This window comes from Dicentrarchus labrax, unplaced genomic scaffold, assembly GCF_905237075.1.
Source record: "Dicentrarchus labrax unplaced genomic scaffold, dlabrax2021, whole genome shotgun sequence".
Taxonomy (NCBI): Eukaryota; Metazoa; Chordata; class Actinopteri; family Moronidae; genus Dicentrarchus; species Dicentrarchus labrax.
Genome location: NW_026136716.1, coordinates 5,361,671 through 5,383,978, shown reverse-complemented (window position 1 = coordinate 5,383,978; position 22,308 = coordinate 5,361,671). Strand labels below are relative to the sequence as shown.

General features: G+C 41.5%; 3 protein-coding genes across 6 annotated transcripts in view; 1 reads left to right on the top strand and 2 right to left on the bottom strand.

Annotated features, from left to right (window-relative positions):
- spega (striated muscle enriched protein kinase a) overlaps window positions 1–4,724 on the bottom strand; it is a 46,804-nt gene extending 42,080 nt beyond the window's left edge. For both annotated transcript variants that reach the window (XM_051427403.1, XM_051427404.1), the window contains exons 1-2: window positions 4,326–4,724; window positions 3,231–3,774 (exon numbers count right to left, since the gene is read on the bottom strand). In XM_051427403.1, coding sequence (XP_051283363.1) covers window positions 3,231–3,612 — 382 coding nt within the window. In that variant the 5' untranslated portion in view covers window positions 3,613–3,774; window positions 4,326–4,724. The remainder of the gene's footprint in view (window positions 1–3,230; window positions 3,775–4,325) is intronic.
- A 3,922-nt stretch (window positions 4,725–8,646) lies between these two features.
- Window positions 8,647–11,049, top strand: inha (inhibin subunit alpha). The gene is made up of 2 exons (XM_051427611.1): window positions 8,647–9,075; window positions 9,625–11,049. Exons 1-2 carry the CDS (start codon window positions 8,775–8,777, stop codon window positions 10,371–10,373), a joined length of 1,050 nt encoding a protein of 349 aa, XP_051283571.1. The 5' UTR covers window positions 8,647–8,774; the 3' UTR covers window positions 10,374–11,049.
- A 270-nt stretch (window positions 11,050–11,319) lies between these two features.
- On the bottom strand, window positions 11,320–19,455 carry LOC127378729 (gap junction gamma-1 protein). 3 transcript variants are annotated; one of them, XM_051427942.1, is made up of 5 exons: window positions 19,239–19,455; window positions 14,937–15,208; window positions 14,587–14,821; window positions 13,790–14,470; window positions 11,320–13,058 (listed from the first exon to the last, which is right to left on the bottom strand). In XM_051427942.1, exons 2-5 carry the CDS (start codon window positions 15,174–15,176, stop codon window positions 13,045–13,047), a joined length of 1,170 nt encoding a protein of 389 aa, XP_051283902.1. In that variant the 5' UTR covers window positions 15,177–15,208; window positions 19,239–19,455; the 3' UTR covers window positions 11,320–13,044. The 3 variants fall into 3 exon arrangements, with proteins under 3 accessions (XP_051283902.1, XP_051283904.1, XP_051283903.1); XM_051427944.1 differs by lacking the exon at window positions 19,239–19,455 and adding an exon at window positions 19,044–19,232; XM_051427943.1 differs by lacking the exon at window positions 19,239–19,455 and adding an exon at window positions 18,828–19,037.
- Window positions 19,456–22,308: the final 2,853 nt, after the last annotated feature.

The window sequence follows — 22,308 nt, the reverse complement described above, 5'->3', positions numbered from 1 at the left end:
AAAAGTAGCTGGAAATATCACAGCTGACCGATGTGCTGCTTTGTAAGACGTTCCATCAAACTGCTTATCAGGCCTTTAGGTGCCTGACAGTATGTTAATAAAAAGCTATATGCCAGAGGGTGACGTCAATAAAGTAGTCTAGACTTGTGACACAGCACTACTCTGGTTTCTGGTTGGTCTGATCTCTCGGGGTGATATCTTAAAGTGACAGCCCTGACTGCCTATCTGACTCACTGAGCGATGTTTAAAAGCAGCCAGAGCAGCCATTAAAACTAACCACACACACGTGCACAAATACACACTAACAGACAACCCACACAAATACACATTCACTGTCTCCCCCCGCCCCAGCACACCCTCCCCCGCCTCTCTTTCATCACGCTGACCGTGATTGAGTGTGACAGCGCCGCGTCTTGACCGTGGCGATGCTATAATTATCTGTGATGTCTGCTGGTGCAATCGGAGAAGGGGGCCCGCCGGCATCCACACATCACTGGAGCACGAGCCCTCTGGTTGGCACGGTACATACCAGGCCATAAATAACCGCAAGGAGAGAAAAAGGAGGGGAGATGTAAGAGGGAGGCAGAGGTCAGAGAGATAGGAAGACAGCAAGGACCCAGAAAAAGAAAAAGTGTTATTTTGCTGTTTTTTTTTTTACCCATTTTACCCTTGTTAGTAACATTAATCCAGCAAAAGTTATGTAAGAAACAAAGAGGCAGAATGTTTTTAGTCTAAGTCGAGTCTCTGTTAAACCAAGTCCAAGTCCTCATAAGCAATTATTTTCAGGTCTAAATACTGATAAATGACACATCATTTGACTATTTTCCTTTCAATGTAGTGTTAACATATTTCTTACATACTGTATTACAATTGTCAGGCTTTTTAATGCATAGGTCTGAGAATTAAATGTTTAGGGTTCAAGGCTTGCCTGGCGTTGTCTTATTTATATTTCAATGTTATTTTACAGAAGCAAAACTTGGATATCTTGGCTTTTAGGTCCAGTCTTTGGAGGGTCCAAGTCAAGTGTCAAAAAGTGCAAATTTTGTCTGACAAATCCAACTGTAAGGTCTCCAGCTCTGCACATAGAGAGAAACCCAGTGGACAAACAGATTTAATCAAAATAGTGGGGGAAAGCATGCTGTCTCTATTGGCTTGCATTGTAAGACAAATTCAAATCATTAATTTAAATCAAGCTGAAGTTAGCAGAGAGAGACAAAAGAAGAGACAGTGAGAGACAGATGAAAAGACAGAAAGAGAGCATAAATAAATAATGAAGAACAGAGGTTAAAAAGTATGAAGTGACACTGGATTGAAGTGAGAAGATCAAGCCAGACAGAGGAGGAGGAGAGACAGAGAGGTGCTGAATGATATGCCAGCTGGACCATGTGTGCCAGATCATAGTGTAAGAGATGGTGACCCCGACTGTCAACTTTCTCCACAGACCAAGGCAAATAGACCACAATCAAATCTGCCCAGCCATGATCTCTCTGGAAACTTTATTCTATATTCTACACATGGGACGATTTACACCACCAAATTGGATGTTATGAAATCACTTGTAAAATCATTTCTGCTTATTAGGCCCTTAACAAAGTAGAAAATCCCCACTCATAGAAAAAGAGTTTGATACAGTTTCAAACTGCAATTACACCTGATTGTGCATGAACTGCTCATTTTATCTACAAATAAAGAATATCTGTTGTGTATTCCTTATCAACAACGATTTAAGATTGTTCCAACTGTTTTCAAATGATGTTTCAGAGACTTTAATAGAAATATATATCACACAATAAGAAGGAGTAGACACAGATCCACTGGAAAGGCTTCAATGTAAACCTGTATGTGACATACAGAGCTCTGGGATGCACTAATCCTAGAGTTAGTCACTGGGCCATGGAGGAGAGCTGAGCTTAAAAAAGACACAGAAGCTTTACTGACGAATGCAATCCTTATCTTTGCAAGCCAGGGGTGACAAGATAAACGGGAAAATAGACAATTAATTCCAATCCATCATGCTTAAGCATCCTTGAGCAAGACACAAAATCATATCCAGACATGTTAGAAAGGCACGTTTTCAAATTGGCTAGTTTATTTCATAACCTGCACTAAATTAGTTGTATTGCAATACACTGAAAAGGCTTAGAGTTTGAGAGAAGTGATTGAGGCATGATGAAGAAGATGTGGAAAATGGGACAGATGGGACTGCTCGTACTGAAGATAATTTATGTGTTGCATGCTTTGCTGTGTGAATTTATGCTGACAGAATGACCACCTCGAGTGTTTTTAACACGGAGCTTGATTGTGGTCTGTTCGGTTTCAGTATCAGCTTAGAAATGTTTACTTCTGCAAAGTTCAAATCTTAGAAGTTTCATCGATTGAAACCTATACTCAAGACAAATAACGCAACTTCACTCATACCGAGAATTCCTCATTGTTCAGGTTTGATGTTGACCTTATTATCATTGTGCCTTTTGAACTGTGCCAGAGCCCCAAACCTCACCGCTGACATCTATTTGCAGTTATCTAACCTTTTGGTATCATGCTGACAACCATATTATGATCATATCATTGCGCTGTGAACAGTAGCTGGAAGCTTTCAGACTGATGCTAAAATTCATGATGAGTGATTATCGATACGACTACTAAATCATGTACACAGCAGTAGACAGTCTGATTACTCTGAAGGCAACTTTTCCCCCGGCCATTGAAATTTCTCAAGTTTCCAGACTTTAATTAGATGCAACATATATAGAATAACATACAAAGAATAATTTTACCAGTAAACACAACAAACGACACCCTAAGGTTCAGCTGTGCAGCAGATAGAAAACAACGGCAGGTTACCCTTCTCCCCTCCACCAAATCTGAGTCTCTATTTACATCCACAAGCTAATTTTAAGTATCTCCCAGTGCTGCTCTGTGCAGGAAGGCAGGCAGGGTTACTGTCTGATAATCAAAACACAGTCTTGCATGCACAATTGTTTTGTCTGGGTGAGCTTTCACTGACTGGGATAATGTGTCAAGGGATCCAATATTAAGTGAAGCATTAAGAACAGCAATTAGTGTAATAGATTTGTATCTTTCATTTAGTGTATAAATCAGTCAATAATCTGTACACAGGAAATGCAAGACCTGTGCAAAAGTGATTGGTCCATTTGACGACCCTATTAGGGCCTAAAGAACCTACTTTATGTGACTAAAGTGTAAAAGTTTCATTATCATGTGATTACCTTCACCAAGGTCCATAATGGCCAAGACAGCACTGCAGCTTGCCTCTCCCAGCTCATTGGTCGCCAAACAGGCATACAAGCCAGCATCGCTCGTGCGGCAGTCCCGTATCCACAGCCCTCCTGAGTCCTGGGCTTCTGATGGAGGAAGGGGCTCGTCGTTGTGGTACCAGGTCAGCGAAGGTTTTGGAAATCCTGCCACAGACACCCTCAGTCGGATATCACAACCCGTTCCTACTGCTGCTTTACGGAGTTTACGGGTGAAAACCGGCGCTGTGGGTTCCTGTGTTGCAACCCCGGCGCCTGGAACAACCTGGTCCTTAGTGACTTTGGGCCTCTTGGAAGGGATGTCGAGACTGGGACTGGATCCAGGGCCTTCTGCCATCTTGATTTCTTTTCCGACTTCTTTACAGACTGTACTTTTTGTCTGGTAATTGATTGGAGTATCAAGATGAGCTGCAGTTACTGAAGGCCTCTTCTGAAAGACTCCATGGGGGTCTGCTGAGAGGACACAGAGGATGTTTGACCTGGGCTGTTGCTCTGTGGGCTGTAATAACCAGAGTAAATTGATTAGAATGACAATAAATGATGTTCTTCATGGTTTGACGACAGACACAGTTTGACAGTGAATGTGCTCATCAGAACAAATGTCATTTGTTCAAATAGCTAAAAACAACCCAGATTTAAATTTTCATAACAACCAACCTCTTGCAATTAGTGAATAATGACCTCCTATGTGAGAAAGCATTGGCTGTATGTTCAAAAAGCTTGTGTGTGTGTGTGTGAGATGGGATGCAAATCCTGGCCTTTAATGTCAATTAACTCAGATCAGAAGAAAAGGGTCACTTCGGAGGGCAACTACAAGCAACCTGTTTTGTTGTTTTAGGTTTAAGGACTTCCTGCAATTTCATTCATTCTTTTCAAGTAAAAAAATAGAATAACTATTCAAAATGGCAATATACTGAATTAAATAAATACTGATCAAAGAATAAGTCAGCATTTGGATTTCATATGCAAATTTTTTTTTAAATTCCACTAATATGCTGATCCATTGCCTAAAATAGACTTTACCCGATAATAGAAAGAAACGCAACTTACTTAACTTTTGCCATTAAAGCCGAAAGGAATCCCTTTGGACATCCCCACAAAGTCCAAGTGAAGGTAACAGGATCCATTGAGCAATATATTTCATCTCAAATCATTTGCTAAAGCCCGAGTCTCTGTGTGTCCTTTAGCGAGCATGGGGGCTGTAGGTGTAAGTCCACCCTAGATCATGTAGCATTAGCAGCCACTGCCATGGTCCCTTTCAACAGCTTCAATCCTTGGTGAAGAGTGGTGAGACACAGAGAGAGAGAGAGAGATCCTTCTTCCTAAATGCCAAAGCACTCAGCCCTACCGCTCTAGAGTGTTTTCAGTAACTACCTCTGAGTCCTTAAAAAAAAAAAAAAAAATACACTTTTGACCTTTTTAGGCTTTTGAGACTTAAATCAGCTCATGTTATCTGTCTCTCTCTCGCTCTCTCTCTCCCATCTCACTGCTTCACCCTCAATTCCCTCAGGTTGGCAACGACAGCTGCAGCACCACAGACAGGTCACATTTCTTGGGCTGCCATGTATGACCACACACACACACACACACACACACACACACACACACACACAGGTTGATAAGGTTATTGAAATAGCTCGGAGTGTGGGAGTTTGTTGTGTGTGTGTGTGTGTCTCTGAGTGTGTGAGAGACAGGCAGAGACAGCGTTCGTGTGACAGTTGGAGTTGCTATAAAAAGAAAGTCTAAGAATAAAGACAGGACTTCGTGATTCATACAACTGTAGGGCAGTGATATAACAGTACAATGTAATATAACGGGATGGAACAGTTCGTAGTACACACAATAAAATATGTTCACTACATTTATCAAGCTGAAGGTGTTAAGGAGTTCACTTGTGTACATATAAAAACTGATTTTCTGTGTCTTTTTTTATTTTTCCTTTATGAACTTTGTTAAACCCAGCCATTTAAATTATTATTTACATTTTGATATAGTGCATTTGTGTGTGTAATGTAAAAACACGTAAATAAAATCCTTAACAATTCATTTATAAAGGCTCTTTTTAAGTGTGGAATCTTCAGTATCAAGGGTCTTATTCAGTCATTTATCAGCTATTTGTGAAGCTGTGCAATTGCATCAGAGCAAGTTCCCTGACATACCATCACGCACTGGTACTATTTCGCTTTATGTTTCATGTTTTTGTGTATGTTGAGCCAAAAGGACAAGTGACTGACGTGCTGTGAATGGTGGGAAAAGCTATGCCGACTGGCCAGGGTCTCGGTCAAAGACTTTTCCATTCTGTTTACTTCGTTATAGTCAGTCATTGTATAATTAAAAATGAAGGATACCACCGCTTCTTTTTGCGGGAACAAAGTCGGAGAGCAACTAAAACTAAACATGTTTTACACGAGGACTCGGTTTACTTTGAGTTTGACTTTTAAATAAAGTTAGCGTTTGGGGATTTAACAAGCAATATAATCAGTAAGACACTACAGTTCCTCCTCCTCTTAATCCCTTCAGTGTGTTTTGGGTTATTCCCAGTGGTGGAAATTAAATCAAGTACTTTACTTAAGCAGAATTCTGATGTATTTGACTTGCATAACGCCATTTTATACTTCTACCCCACCACATTTTTACTACTTGCTTGTAACCTTCTACAAAAAACAGCGTCTTGTAACGTTTCAGGCGTCTGTAAGTTGATAGTCGTTCCAAAGAGACATAACTTCTCTAATTGTTTAATTAAAGTCATTGTGTGAGGCCCAAAGAGGGCAAATTATCCAATATCTCACATATAAAAGTTTGTATTTTCTTCTTTTACTGTCCCATTACTCTTTCACAACCCCTCAGATTTGTCTCAAACTAGCTCCAGCTCATATCAGTCACAGAGGACAACAAGTACTTTTACTTTTGAGAATACTTTTATCGGAATATTTCCTCCACTGGTCATTCCCTTTAATGCGAGACAACATAAATGCAATCAATACAATCTATGTCAATGAATCCAGAAATACTTCCTCTATCACACATATGAAAAAGAATGTAATTGGATGAATTATTAAAAGAGTTCAACTTTTAAAATTTTTTTTTTATTATTATTATTATTTCTTGTGGGATGTAAATGAGAAAATTTCCAACCAATTCACCTATTAATTGTATTTCTGAGTCTGAATTCTTCACTAATTCAACTTGTCTTCCCTTTGACATCTTAAGTACTTTTCTTACATTAACAAGTGTTAAGCAACAGTAAATGTTATATTTATATATAATTATAATCAGCAAAATCTAATATTGACGTAGTCCATTGATAGGTGAAATCAATGGACTACGCTGAATTATGCTCTCTTAAAACAGAAGAATTGATTAAATAGAGAATTAATTTCATGACTGGTCTGCCCAACCATCATCTATCAGAGGTAACATATTGAGTATTTTGTGCTCTGTTTCAGCTCCAAAACTGTCGTGAACCGCACACATCTGGTGATGTAGTATTTTACCGCCCTCTTCTGGTGAATACAGTATATGGCACTTTCACATAACACATAATTTACACATTAACTTCTAACAGTGAAGACTCAGTAGAGCTGCACAATTAAACATCACTTGAACACACCAAAATTCACTTTTTGTACAATTAATCTATATATTTTTTTTATCTTTCTGAGACTACAAATATTCAAGATAAGTCAAAAGTGATGGGTCACCTGCATAGTATTGAATATGTAACAATATATTGGCACATTTACCTCAAATATATGTGTTAAGTATGGAACTAGAGCCACAAAATGATTATCTTTGGCAGCTACCGATATGCCATCACAGCACTGACCTCTCTTTCTGTGTGTGCAAGGACATTGGGGAGCTTCAGAGGTGTTGGTGGGAAACTTTTAAACAGACTTGTGCCGCTGTGTTTTAGCATTTCACAAATGAACATGTTGAACAGCTGTCACAAAAGTAAAACAATAAGTAAACAGCTCACCTGGAGAAGTTAGTTTTTTTCTTGCTTTAGCTCCCATTTCAGTGTCTCTCAGTCTCAGGTGGGCAGGTGACTCTTTGGAGCAAGCACAGGTGTTGCTCATAACTTTAAAGATGGCTCAGTCCTTCAGAGCATTGACAGTAAGAGGCAGTATGCACAATACAAGAACCTTGAACCTGTAATCCTGTATCCTGTAACCACTTATGGCCACAGGGGTCGCTGTTCAGCAAAAGTTACACAGTCTCGCTTTAAAATGTAATTAACAGTTTAGTAGTTACTTTATGAAAATACATGAAATATTACTGATCATTGGTTATTTTAGTTATGTTTTTTTATTTTGCCTACTGCAGTTAATATATTCAAATATTCTGTTATTTTAAACAGTAAAACTGCCTGCAGGCATTAAACACAGACAAAATGATGACAATGAACAACAAAGAGGTCAAAGACAAAAAAGCAATATGGCATCAGATCAGTCCTAAATGTTCTCTTAGATTAGTCCAATGGAAGTTATACAGTTTTGCAGATATTTATTTATTTTTTAAGTTATCCAGAATTAATCCTACTTCGTCAAATAAACTAAACAGCTTTGTGCAACAGATGAATTAAAACTTCGGTCTGAAAGCTGACTGTTAGTGAGATTCAAGCCACAGTCAAAGTCTGATGGTTGCTTTAAAACAAAGCTCCTGTGAACATCTGGTCTTTGGCCTATTAAGCAGCTGATAAAATGTTCTTGTGCAGAAACACACGTTATGAAGAGATATTTCTCTGAGACACATTCAAGGCCACTCAGATAAAGGAAGCACAACACAGGTTTCCCTTACAGTAGACATAGGCCTTTTTATTTAGTGGGAAAGCAGGTGTGTGTTAGATATGGCCGCTGTGATGTCAAAGCGTGCAAGATATTAATGAACACATGACTGTTTTCAGCATGGTGAGAAGTAATACAAACACAAAGAGACCTTTTACTAAAATGAAATGTCTTTGTGTTATTGTAGTAAAGGGTGAAAATAAGTTATTTTATTGGACTAATTTGATCAGGATGATGTAAAGGAACATTAAAAGTATAGGATGACTTTACAGTAACGGTACAGTAGAGAGTGAAAAACCTTTCCAATACAATCCGAGACTACACTTTTCCATCTGTCAGTACTTTACATTAATAATCCATCTGCACAGTACTGGCTGGTGGCTGATTTCTTCACCTTTCTTCGAGCTATAAGTCAATAATGTCAACCAAAAGCAACACCCTGCAGGACACAAAATAAAAAACAAATGCAGACACATTCCCTCGATACTGTGTGAAACAGCTACAGAAACAGATAATGCCACATCACATTCTTCAAGGCCACTCTTTGCTATCTTCCATTTGAGTGCTAGCAACACAATGCTTTTGCTCGCAGACAGAGGAGAGTCAGTATCTTCATATCAACTTCTCTAGACCAGTAGAAATAGTCAGACTTCTGTTTTGGTAGAAGGTATTTTTGCGCCCCAATAGTGCCAAGTAGTTGTCGTACAGTACAGTCATGGTGTCCTGTGCTCTCTTCATCCTGGGACCTTTTTGGATCCACATTCTCACACAAGTCTGCAAGGGAGAGGAGCTGCCCCGGGAAGCAGTGTTGTCCTGGTTCAGAGAGCGGGTTCTGGAGGGCCTCGGGCTGGAGGAGCCTCTCCCAACCCCAGTGCAGAGTCCCGATGGGGACACGGCACAGCCGGAATCAAGACATGCACCCCGGAGGGCCCCCAGGACAAGCAGGACAGCGTGGGTCAACCATCAAAGCAGTCTGAATCAGGAAACTTCTCAAATTATTCTCTTCCCCAGTTCTGGTGAGATGTTTTTTTTTGTTTTGCTTTGTTGGATATTGATAGCTGGAGAGAGTTAGGAAAAGGCAAGGGAGGGAGAGAGAGAGAGAAGGGATAACATGCAGCAAAAGATCCAGGTGGGAATTGAACCTGCGCTGCTGTGGTAAAGTAAAAAACGTAAACACCGTGTATTGCTTTTCTTAACTTATAAACTGTTATATTGCTGTGTATTGCAGTAAACTCATTATATGCATGCTGCAGAAGTAGAAGTGAAGAAGTGTGCTCTGTTGCTTCTGCATACGCCAACTACAGTGATGTCACAGTGTCCTGTGGTTCAGCTATGCATCACTGCAGCGAGATCAGGAGTTAAACCCCTAGAGGTCAGCATTGATTGCATGATTTTATAGGGGGCGTTACTATGTATGTGTTAATCTGAAAGAGTCCATACACACTGAATCCTCTACATGACAGCAGGACTCTAAGGGAGCCCCAACTGGTCCAATAAAAAGTTAAAAAAACAAACAAAAACCTCCAATAAACTTCACTGACTGCTCTCTAATCTCACTTTGGCAGACTCCGCCTGTGCCAGATCTGACTCAGCTCCTGGAGAAACCACCGACAAACACTTTACATATTATTTCCAGCCGTCCAAGAACAACCACGAGACCCTGGTCACATCTGCCCACTTCTGGTTTTATGCAGGGGAAGCAGCCACAGGCAACTCCTCCGCCCAGCTGTTCATCCTCACTTCAGCGCAGCAGCTTCTTCAGGCGGCGGAGGCTCCATCAACAACGAGCTCAGATGGATGGACCACCTACCAGTTCAACCAAAACCTGCTGGCCTCTGTGGCTGAGGGGCCTTTTCTGCTCCAGGTCCGCTGTGCAGCCTGTCAGTGCCACGCCGACGAACCAGACAAGATGCCCTTTCTTCACCTCCACGCTCAGCCTCGTGGTCCTGTCCGTTCACCCCGCCAGACCCTGGCAACACTTCCCTGGTCTCCTTCTGCCATCAACCTGCTCCAGAGACCCTCTCAGGACAGACCCCAGCACAGCGACTGCCACCGAGCAGAGATTGAAATCAGCTTTGAGGAGCTGGGATGGGACAGCTGGATCGTCCATCCAAAGGTGTTGACTTTCTACTACTGTGAAGGTAACTGCTCGTCCTGGGAGCACACCACCGCCATGCTGGGGATCACACAATGCTGCGCTCCGGTCCCGGGGACAATGAAGTCCCTGAGGATCACCACGACATCTGATGGCGGGTACTCGTTCAATTATGAGACCTTGCCCAATATTATACCGGAAGAGTGTACTTGTATCTGAACATTAAAGCTTAAAAGGGTCAGTTCACCCAAATTACAAAAATAATTTTTTTTTTTTTTTTTTTTTTACTTACACCAAAGTGTTACAAAGACGATTTTGATTTGATGTGCTGAGATTTTGACATTTCTGCCTCTGACTGAAACTACTTTCGAACAAAAAAATAGTCCCTATGAAGACCACCTACAGCAAAGTCCTGATTAGAAGGTAAATTTTTTCTGGAGAGACAGGTTTCTGTTAACTTTTTTTAGTGTTTAAATGCTTAAATGAGCATAAATGACACATTAATTTCATCTCCATTGTGTTTAAATGGAGAAGATTTAGAGGAGGTTATCTCAAACTCTAAGCACATAAAACCAAAACTTCACATATTTTATGATATGGGAGGAGTATGAAAATGCATTGTGATATGGGTGAACAAACCCTGCTATTAAATGCCATTTATCTTACTTATCACAGAGTCTTCTCAAACTTCCTTTTGTCATTTTTCTTTAGTCTGTAAGTAAACATAGTGTAGGACCAGCACTGTATTGTTTTTCCTTGGTGTTGTGATTCTTGCCTTTAGAGGGCAGCATAGGCCTACTTTTACACATAATCATTTCACAGCAATACCTTCAGTGTGACTTCTGTTGTTAACTAATATACAGGAATGTATGATATTAAACAATTAAACATGGAACCCAGTTGTGTTCAATAAATACCACTAACTCTGAGAACATTTCACACTAGATACCTATTCTGTCTTATCCCCATGTCACTTTTTAATTTGTCATTCAAATACTTCTTTTTACAAATTCAATGTTTAATCTCCGGATAAAGATCTTTTGCTGATTTACACATATGAGAAATGGATCAAGTAACTGACTGATTTGGCAATTTATTCACGGGGTTAAAATAAATGAGAAACAAAAACTTGACCACAGAAGAGTCGAGTCCAAAGACCAAAACATACCATTCAAATATATTTATTTATTTACTCTGAAGACAAAATAATCTCTACAGTTACAAAAACTACAAAACTTGCAATAGAAACAAAAAGTATAAACCATTGAAGTACCATACTCAAAATGGAATGTCGTACCTTGCAATAAGAAGCAATATTGGAAGTGAGATGATTACAAAAATACAGCATCAAACAGCTCTTTGGCCATCTGTAGTTTCATTATTTCAGCCAAAGACCATAAAACCAACTGACAGGCTATGAAAAAGTATGAACACGGAAAGCTATTGATCAAAAGTCTCTTGATGAATGGAAGATTATGTGTTTACGTGACACCAGGCTGTGCGTCAGCACCCAACTGTCATCCTTTCCTCAACTGGATTGTGCGTTTTTTTCCAGGATGCATGAAAGCATCCATGTTTCTGCACAATAATGGGGTATTGGTACATGTCAAGGACGGAAAAATATGTCTCACCAAAGAAGAATGTAAATTTCAAAGACAAGGAGAGAATTTCATTGTTGACAGTAGCCCAGAAGACAGATGTTTCCAGCTGTTTAGCAAAAAACCCCACAAAAAGTGATTTTTTTTAACTTTTTGCACAAATATTGTGAATCATTTTCATAGTCCATAATTTAGGGAAGAAAATGACATCCATAAGACTGATTTTCAGCAGTCATGTGAAATATTCGGTATTCATGATGCCTTTCTGGACAAAGGTAATCTAGCTTTGGTCATGACATTGTAAAAACAGTACTGGTGAAATTAATGTTTGTTTGTTTTTAAATGAATTGATTGTACAAAAATTATTATTGCAAATTCCTTGGAATATTTCCTGTCAAAGAATTCAAGCATTTCCCAGGTAAACGTTTGGGCCGATTGGAGTAAATATACAGGCTTCAAAATTCTGTCAAATAGTTTGGAAATGGTGTGGCTTCTGGCTAATAAACACCAATAATCCCCGACATCAAATCTGTTTAAATTAAACATGAAACATGACTTACCCAGCGCAGGTTAAGCCACCCTTGCCAAACAAAACACTGCTGCACACGCTCCAGAAATGACATAACCCAAGGCTGTGTTGTTTGAGATCCTCTCTGAGGCCAACAAAGTAAGACGTTAACATTCGGCGACATCTTATAAACAGAGAGCCTTCTCTTTTGTGAGGAAGACAACAGGAGTACACTCGGCCAGAGGAGTTTAAAGCTTTCGATAATCCTTACAAGGTCTGAAATGGACGAGCCACAAAAAAAGTGGGCGAAAGAACAGGGTGGGTTTTAGCCGAAGGCACAGTCAAGGTTTGGACCTAGTTCGGCAAGTAGAAACTCGAGATGTAGCAGGCTTTCAAGTTTAGAGTCGTGGAGATACACCATTTGTCACAACACAGCTTGGTCAGCATTTTTCTTTCTTTCTGGACCCCTAATACTGAAAGGCATATTTCTCTCATCTACACACACAGACTCACACACACACAAAGACTCATTCACACACACACAGACACACACACAGACACACACACAGACACACACACACACACACACACACACACACACACACAGACTCATTCACACACACACAGACACACACACAGACACACACACAGACACACACACAGACACACACACACACACACTCTGGTCTCCCTCAGTGGTCTGACTGCACTCCCATATGTGCTTCCCCCATGTGTTTAAGGCCAGTAGGAATGGAAGAGCAGACGTTTGAGGCAGGAAGCACGCTCAGGCATGTATTCCTAGGAGAGGAAGAGGCAAAACAGAGGAATATTCAGCACGTTTGTTCACTTAAAACCTGGACTTTCAAAAAGGTTTTCCACAATTAACATGACATTTTGCTGACTTGAGGTCATATGATGGAAATAAATCATGAACTTATCTAACTTAATAGATAACTATTAGGAAATGTTCACCATAGAACTGAAACAGCAAGATCTGTGAGAACTGATCAATTATTTAATCCATCTAAATAGAAAGGTAAAATATTCTCTGTCAACTTGAGCTCTGTGAAATCATAAATTTTTTTACTGTTCACTAACTTTAAACTAATTTTAGCCTGTTAACTGTAAGTTGCCGCCCTAGTTAAGATAATTACGGAAAGATTCCACAAGTTTTGCCAAAAAATTCAACACAAGGTTTAGGGCTGCAACCAATAGTTATTTAAATTGCTCGTTTTATTCACTCAACATTCCAGAAACAAAATTATTTTCAGTTATATAAAAAATAGAAAAGTAGAAAAGCTTTAGTTTTTAGAGACCTAAACTAGTGAATGTTTGGCTTTTTTGGGGATAAATAACTTGAAATTATTCAGTTTTGAGTCTGTTAGCTGACTAATTGCTTCCTATACTCTACTTACTGGTTTCAACTGTTGCCATGTGTTAAATGGAGATGGCAATACATAAATATCTGTAAAAAGTGTAGGTTTAGAATTTGATCTAGTTAAGGGGACAGTCTCAAGTGTCTTCATTACCTTTCTCGCTTGCCTCTCCCTGCTTTTCCTGGGCAAAGTTGAGGCGGTTCTGCTCTGCAGCCGTCTGTGCAGCCGTGTTGACCTCTGGGCTGCTGCTTCGTGAAGGGCCTCCTTCATCTGCCTGGTAGGCCAGGTCCAGGTGCTGCTGGGCCAACTTCAGGTGCCTCCTCAACCGCTCCAGCTCCTTGGACGATGGCCCCTCATCCCCGAAGCTCTCCCGCCCGGAGTCGGCCATTGGCGAGTCTCGCAGCTCTCCTTTCAGTTTCTCCTTTTTCATGGTGGCGTGATATCCCGGCGGAGCTGTGGGCATGGCACGTGAGGAGGATGGACGGGAGGCGCGTAAGCCGAAGGTGGCCCGCCTGCGGAAGGTGTCGCGGATACCACCGACCCCCAAATGGATGATCTCGAAGACGGTGAGGAGCAGGCAGAGGAAAGACACAACGTACATGACCAGCAGGAAGATGGTCTTCTCCGTGGGGCGGGACACAAAGCAGTCCACAGTGTGCGGGCATGGCGAGCGAGTGCAGACGTAGGATGGTATCACCTCAAAGCCGTAGAGGACGTACTGGCCAAAAAGGAAGGCAACCTCAAAGGCAGAGCGCCACAGAAGCTGGCACACGTAGACTTTCATCAGGCCGTCACGTAGGATTCGCCGACGACCGTCATGCTTTTTCTCTGAGCCTTTCAAAACAAAGACACTGGTTAGAATCTGATTTAATTAGTGTCACACGGCGGTAAAACCTATTAGACAGGATGTTGAACTTGCTCTGTGATTGCTGCCCAAACCTCCACCTTACTTTTTTCTGCTTTGTCGGGCTTGTCGGGCTTGTCTTGTTCAATCTCTTCAGCGATCATGGGGTCTTCCTCTCCGTTGTCCTCCGCCTCCTCATAGTCTCGAACTGCCCCGCGGCTGACGATGGGCATCCTCTTCTTCTGGTTCCGGACGGGCCGATACTCGCTGTCTTCCATGCGGGCGATCTTGTGCATGGCAAAGCCCAGGTACATAATGGTAGGAGTGGTGATCAAGATCACCTGAACACAGAACAAAAACACGTGCATGTTGGACAAACATAGCCAGTCTTCACCATTCAGATGCATAATATTGTTGAAATAGACAGTGTAGATTGAAATGTGATACGCAGCTCACCTGGAAGATCCAGAATCGTACGTGTGAGAGCGGCGCAAACGCGTCGTAGCACACGTTCTCACACCCAGGCTGTTGTGTGTTGCACACAAATTTACTCTGTTCATCGTAGTAGATGGTTTCACCGCCGACGGCTGTCAGCACAATGCGGAAGATGATGAGCACCGTCAACCAGATCTTCCCCACGAAGGTGGAGTGGTTGGAGATCTCATCCAGCAGACGAGTTAGGAAGCTCCAACTCATGGTGACGAGGTGACCGGGGAGCTAAAGAAGCTCTGGAGGAAAAGAACAGAGACAGAACACTGACACTCAGATACTTCAATACTCTTTGTTTTATTTTTTTCTAATTCAGGGAGCACTGCATTGCATGGTTCTCTCTCAAGGTTACAGGTCTATAGAGAAGAAAAAAACAAACAAAAAACAAGACTTGTAAGCCAGAGAATCTCTGCAGAACTACAGTACTTCATTATAATGCTGTTTAGTCAAACATTTGGCTTTATCACACAACGGGCTGGATATTGCACTTGGCCATATTGCGATTTCAATAATATTGCAATTAGGTTTGCAGACCTATTACACAACCAAAGCTTGAAATTAAGCTGACGCAATTTGTTGATTCAAGGATTAGTCAGCCAAAATGAAATTATTAGCAACTATTTCGCTTCAGCCTCTCACATGTGAACATTTGCTGGTTTTCTTAGTTCCCTTTCCTACAATACTAAAAACACAACAAACTATCAATTGAGAAAATATTATTGGACAATGAAAATACACATTCAATGACCTTTAAAAGCCTCCAAGCGTTCCTCATTGGATTAATACAAAGTGTACACATGCATCCCACTACCAGGTTCACACATCCACACAATGATTAAAAGAATGCGAGAACAAATAGTGCATGCAAGTATTTTAGGTAGACCTCAACTGCAGGGTGAAGACATAAACACAGCCACATGTTTTGTTTTAATCAGACACAGATCTCAGAGACACGCGGGTATCCATGCGTACACTACACAACAAACTGTGAATCAGTCCTGTTGGTCAGAGCGCACCGGCCCTGGTAAACCTCCATTCTTACAGCTCCCTGCTATTCCAAGCTCGAGCTGCTTAATCAAACATCAAAGTGCTGGCTGGCAAGTTGCAGCTAGCTGTGAGGAGACCTGCTGTGGCTTTTGGACTGCAGGAATTATAATACTCAAGCAGTGAATGGGGTTAGGAATTTGTTTCCTGCCACAGTGCCAGAAGTTATCCCTTTAAAATTCTTTAAAACCACAATTTGATAACTCAACATGGCCGAGACATAAAGAAAAGAACAGAGCTGGGGCTTTTTCACTTCAGTGCCCATTACAAGAGACTGCTAAAGAGGATCACTGAGAACTTACAGAGAAGCTTTTGGAGGATAACTGGAAACAAGATTCAGCATTCAGACAACTTCAGACTTTGTATCGTAGTTTTGACAGGGTGTAGCAAAGAAAATAACCAGAATTTCGTGACTCATTGCAACAGGACAAGACTTAGGCCATTACAAGCATCTTTAGGCATGTCTCTTCAGATTAGTAGAATACACTCAGGCCCTCCCTCGCCAGGTTACTCATCCATTCCTTTGCGAAATCCTTTCCGCAAACTGGCACCTTCAGATGGTTACAAATGGTGAGACAGACTTGCCTGAGCCTGATCAGAAAAAAATACTTTTGGTATTGACCACCAGAGTAATGAAAACATGCTAGACATTGGCCTGTCTTGTCTAGAGCCAAGTGAAATTATGGGCTTCTCAGATATAACAGCAAGTCAGAAAAGTTTCCTTTCTAAAATCTAGGACTAAATCCCACAGGAAAGATTCACACGCTACAGGGACATCATACCATTATCTTTAGAAACCATGTTGATTCTCAGTGGTGAGAAATAGTTAGCTGTTTGAAGAAACATTCAACTTTGTGACCCTGAAATAAAGTTTAAGACAGGAACAAGTACAGCTGCGAGGTGACATCTGTTTTACCCCAACATGCAATTAAAAACCCCACCTAAAAGTGTTTCAGCACAGGTGTATGGCACATTACACGTAAAAAGGCCCTTCTGACACTGAGGTTTACACACTCCTATACGTATGTGTTCATACAGAGAGGCGGATTGTCCCTTTAAACACCACCTGTCCCAGTTACCACCTTGTTTGCTTTTCCTGCACTGACACTCTTCTTGTGATCTGATATTCAGCCATCTCCAGTTCAAACTGTGCTTGGAGGACACAAACCAGTTATGCAAACCCCCCCCCCAAAAAAAAAAAAAAACCAAACAGAACATTGCGCCACTGACCAAAAGCATCTTTGGAGAAATGAAAGGCATTACCATCATGAATCCACAGCAGCCTGACCACTAATGGACATCTAATATCAGTATAATCAAAGAACACTTGGAAAACAAGCTCAACTGCCAAAACAAGACATTTACAATTTGACCTCCAAGCCGGGCCTACCTCTGTTTGTGCCAGTTTATCAACCTTTAAACAGAGTTATCACTACACTGGAGTCACCTGTGCAACACAGAGGCAGCTTTACATTTAAGCCTGTGAAGCCTCCGCGGTCAAACTGTTATATTGTCCATAAAAGTGCCAAATAAGTCAGTCAAACGTCCACATCGTCAGTATATTTGAATATTGCTCACATGTTGTAATATCAGTGATCTAATGCTGTTATCTTGCCGTCTGAATACCACTGCACAAACGTAATCTTCTCCAAAAAGCTCATATGCAAGTTCTCCTTAAATGCACAATGTCACATCACAGCCAGGGTTTCTTAGTAGACGTATGCCAACAACTATTTCTGGCTGGTAAATGATATTTCTCATGGCAGCAGAGCCTAAACGTTACTGTAATTTAACAACACCAATGGGTCAAAGTGTAGTTTAGATTCTTAGCTGTTGTTCACGGCACAACAGGTGTTACTGCTCCAAAGAGGAGATCTACTCCTGCAAAAAAAAAAAAAAAAAAAAAGGCCCAAGAAATGTCTCTAGGAGATGCAGGGCTCTCCTCCCACACTAACACCCTCCCCCTGTGCACAAACACACAGGTATCTCACCAACAAACAATCTATGTAACTTAGGTCTTCGAGCTCGAGTGAAAGCAAACATTTTCGCAGTGCCACCCTCCCGACAGCTAACCAAAGACAGCCTTTAAACAGTAGCTTATTTGCTCATGTGGGCTAAACCCAGCTCAACTGATTTAATGGCTTTTCTGCTTCAGGAGTCACTCAGCTCCTCCAGGAGGAGATGGAGGGAGAGTGGGTGGGGAGGGTTGCAGAGTTTTTTGGGCAAAGGATCTGGACAAAGCGAAAGGCGAGTTAACATTCCTGCCTAACCAAAAGCAGAAAGCTGGATTTTTAGGGTTCAGGGAGCAGACAGAGGGCACATGAAATCCCCATGAAGTCCGAGCTGCCAAGACAGGAATACAGCACCTACAAATGTCAATCACTGCTCTCCTTCTGGGGTGTCACTGTGAATACACACACACAAAAAACACACTGTTTCTGACTTGGCACAGACAATCCAGAGTGGCAACAAGAGACAGATCTCCCTTTTCCAGTTTCAAATAAACAGTCCAAAAAAAGTGGTCTTTTAAGGATCCTCGGCTGGACTGTTGAGGGCTATGAACACGCTTTGCTGAGTCAGACTGAATTGTTTTGGAAATTGTGGCATTCCTGGAGGAAAACAAAGTGCTGCCAAACTTCAGTGGGGAAGCAAAAAAAAAAAAAATATATATATATATATTAAAAAAAGACTTTGAAGAAGATGAAGCCATCATTTCAAAGAGACAGAGACACGATTAGTTTGGAAAGTTAAAACCACTATTAGCAGGAGAATTACTCACTAAAAAAAACAAAGGAAAATCACAGTAATGCTTACAGTCTGTGGTGAGAGTGGATTTAGCGACTCACGATGTGGCAGTTGTTTCTCCTGTGGTGTTAAAAAATACCCTCCCACCCACCCACTTTTTTGTGTGTGGCAGTTTTACCAAAAGCAGGAGTTTAAAAAGTTTTGAGTCGAGTTAAGAGAGACTTTTACACTTTCTCCTTCAGCCTTTTTAAAGCGGACGAAAAACAGGACTGTGTCGCGACTCACCGCTCTCCGGCACTCACAGATCCAAAAACTCGTTTCGTGGAACCCGCTTTTCCAAATTTAGACTAAACCCTGCTCGTAAAAAAAAAAAAAACAACTCCTGGGTGTTCAAACAACTCCGCCGAAGTTGAATTAAGTCGTGGAAGCGAACTAACACTACCGTAGCAAACTTTTTTTCCCCGGCTGCCAAACACCCACCTTCTGCGCTCCAATCCGCGCGTCTTCTCTCCTCGCGCTTAATTGCTCGACCAGGTTTTCCTAATTAGCGCGCGCTCTCACATCGGCAGTCCGCGTGCGTGTCCGACGTCCGAGCCTGTCCTTCAGTGTGAACCCATTCAGCCCGTGTTGACCCCATGTGTCGGGGTCCCGAACAAGAGGACAAAAGAAAGATCTCTGATTCCTGCAGGCTCCTGCTTCCCCCCCCCCACCTCCTCCTCCTCCTCCTCCCGCACCTCCTCCACGTAACTCGGCCCCATTCAAGAAGAGGAGGCCCCTCGCCTGAAACCTGAGATCCACGTCGCTGACTACCGTTCTGCCCTGGCGACAAAGGGGCTATGGGAATCCTATTATAAGTTTAATAATAAGAGGATGCTGTGGAAGTGTCACAGTTGAACCACAGGGGAGTTTATGGGAGTTTGATAGGAGGTAAAAAGAAATACCTCCAGGCACAGTGAAGCCCCTGTAACCCTCCTGCTGCACGGCTATACCTTACATAGTGTACATAATATTACTGGCTACAATTACATAAACCACTGAGCCGTTGGATTACAGAAGAAATATGTAATCTAATCTGAATACTCCTGGATCACTTCAAAATCAAACATATTATTATTATATAACACCTTGTACTAAATAAATGGACACAGCCACAAACCCCTATCAACATCTATAGCCCCCAGAGGGTTAATATAACTAATAACTACTGGGTTTATTATTGTTACTTATTGTTTTGTAATATGATTATGTATCCCCGAATGTATACTTTGCCACTTTACATCCACCTGATACAACAACCCCCGCAATACATGATATCTTCATGAAGGTTACAATGTTGAGCTTTTGTTTTGAAGAGGTGTTGAGCTGTGTTTATGTGTTTCTAATATTTAGTCTGATATTAGTAGGGGGGGGGGACTACATCCTCCCAAATGGTCCTTAAGTGGGATCATCACCTCAGCTAAAACAAGAAGTTTTAGGGATGTATTCAGGTCCTTTAGTCAGTGTTTGACTATTACATATGATATTTCTGGATTAATATTACCGCTGCATTAATGTGTATGTTGCATTTTACTGCTGTAGATAACTCATTTCAATGACTTGTCATATTCCATAAGATCATCCACACATCTCTAAGAAGTCAGCTTTTCATGAGCTCAGAAATACAGCCCTGTTTTCAGCTTTGTGACATTTTCCAGTTAATCCACAAGGTTTTTTTTTTAAATAGTTTGTTTATCTTGAGAAGTGGGAGAATTGCCTCAAACCAGAAAGTTAACACTAAATACTGCAGTTCATCACAAATATTTAAAATCATCAACTTTGGAGACACATGGTTTTCACTAGACAGGAAGGGGTATTAATTGTAAAGTAACTGAAGCGGAATAAAAGGAACATAACATTGCTTTTAGAAATAAGTGAGCCTTATAATCTGGCCTTTGAGTGCATATATCAAACACATACTTAAAGAGGTGAAATAATGGTCAATATTAATGCAGCAGACGCCAAGATATGCCCCTAATGTGGGTCAGTCTGAAAACCCTTATTGTTTATGAGCCCTGTCTTATGATATACTGTCTATCAGCGAAGAACACAGGGTGATATTTTGTTTGCCAGTTTGTTAAAAGTTATCAAGCTGCATGAGACTCGGCCTTCAACTTTTAGTCTCACCAGGCAGAGGCAGAGACGGGAGGGCCCTGTAGAAAGAAAGATGCAGCTACCAGAGTATCAAATAAAGGTTGACTGTTGATTGACACCCGATGATGTCACTGTGACGTTACTTTACAAAAGCTCCTCCAGAGTTTCCCAGGCTGGACGCTACTCTACGTGACTGATCTGGATGTTTAAATTTAAAGATTTATGTTGTCAGAATATGTGGTTTTTTTAGGCTAAAAAGTACGCTGAGTGCAACAACACCATAATCGAATCATTCCTCTTTCTGCTGAGGACCCCTTGTTATCCCCTGGACCACAGTTTGGCAGCTCACCGGGCCTGACAGAGCGCTGCGTGACTGCAGCTTTTAGACGAGGAGGCCCACCATCCAAGAATTTAGTTGACTCGAGCGTTCAGCAAAACAACAGATTTCTTGCTGTCATGCACAGTGCAGCTGTAGTGCTCCTGATTTACCAGAGGACCCAAAATGTTTGGAGGAGGCTGTGGGAAGTCGAATCAAGCCAGATGTCTGCGCCCGGCCAAGTCGCCATGGCTGCATCCCAGCTTCTCCTCACACTAACTATCCTCCCTGCTTTCCTCTGGTCCTCAAAGCTGGACCAAGTGAGGCATGAACTCACTCACCTGCACCGTTATATCCTCACTCATTTACGGACAAAGATAATCCATCTCTTGGTGTCTTTCGTTTTCCTTTCCACTAGCAGGCATGTTAAACACCAATGAATTAATGTGGTTCAGAAAGGTGTGACAGCTAGGGCCCCATAGCTGGACAGAGGCCAGGAAATGACACTAGGATCATGCAGTTTAGGACACAATAGGAATAGGGGTGGGGTGAGCATGTCTTGGGGCTCGACATTCCTCCCTACCCCCCTGCAGTGAATATATTAACTGCTTGATTGAGGCCTGGACTCCCCGTTATGGAGCACTTTTTAATTTTGTGGCCACCTGCAAAGCCTTTTCATACCGACACATGTTGTGGTTATGTTTTAGTAACAGGCTCGATTGCTTATTTCCTCCTCTAACATAAAACTTTGCGACATAAATTCATGGTGCGTAATCATTATGACTCATGGATGTTTTGAGGCTGAGTTTCTGGGCTCATTAATTTGACCATATTTCAGGCCAAAAACAAAAGGATTCAGTATTTCGTTCCTGGCAGGATGGACGAAAAATACAACAGAAAATGAACAATTAACACATGGGGGAGGATAATAAAAATCTGAAATGCATGGTTTAATAATATGGGGAATGAGGGGAATGGTCCCAGATGCTATATCAGATCCATAAAATAGAATTAATGATGCACAATGTACTTTGCCATTAATTCAGTTTTACGTATCTGCCTTTTTTACTTTCATTGTAACTATTTTTTCACACGACTTCTAGG

Coding starts and splice junctions, on each gene's coding strand:
- LOC127378729 (XM_051427942.1), bottom strand. CDS start 15,176: ATGAGTTGGAGCTTCCTAACTCGTCTGCTGGATGAGATCTCCAACCAC. Junction 14,822..14,936: donor TACGATTCTGGATCTTCCAG/GTGAGCTGCGTA, acceptor TTCTGTGTTCAG/GTGATCTTGATCACCACTCC. Junction 14,471..14,586: donor GCCCGACAAAGCAGAAAAAA/GTAAGGTGGAGG, acceptor TTGTTTTGAAAG/GCTCAGAGAAAAAGCATGAC.
- inha (XM_051427611.1), top strand. CDS start 8,775: ATGGTGTCCTGTGCTCTCTTCATCCTGGGACCTTTTTGGATCCACATT. Junction 9,076..9,624: donor TATTCTCTTCCCCAGTTCTG/GTGAGATGTTTT, acceptor TCACTTTGGCAG/ACTCCGCCTGTGCCAGATCT.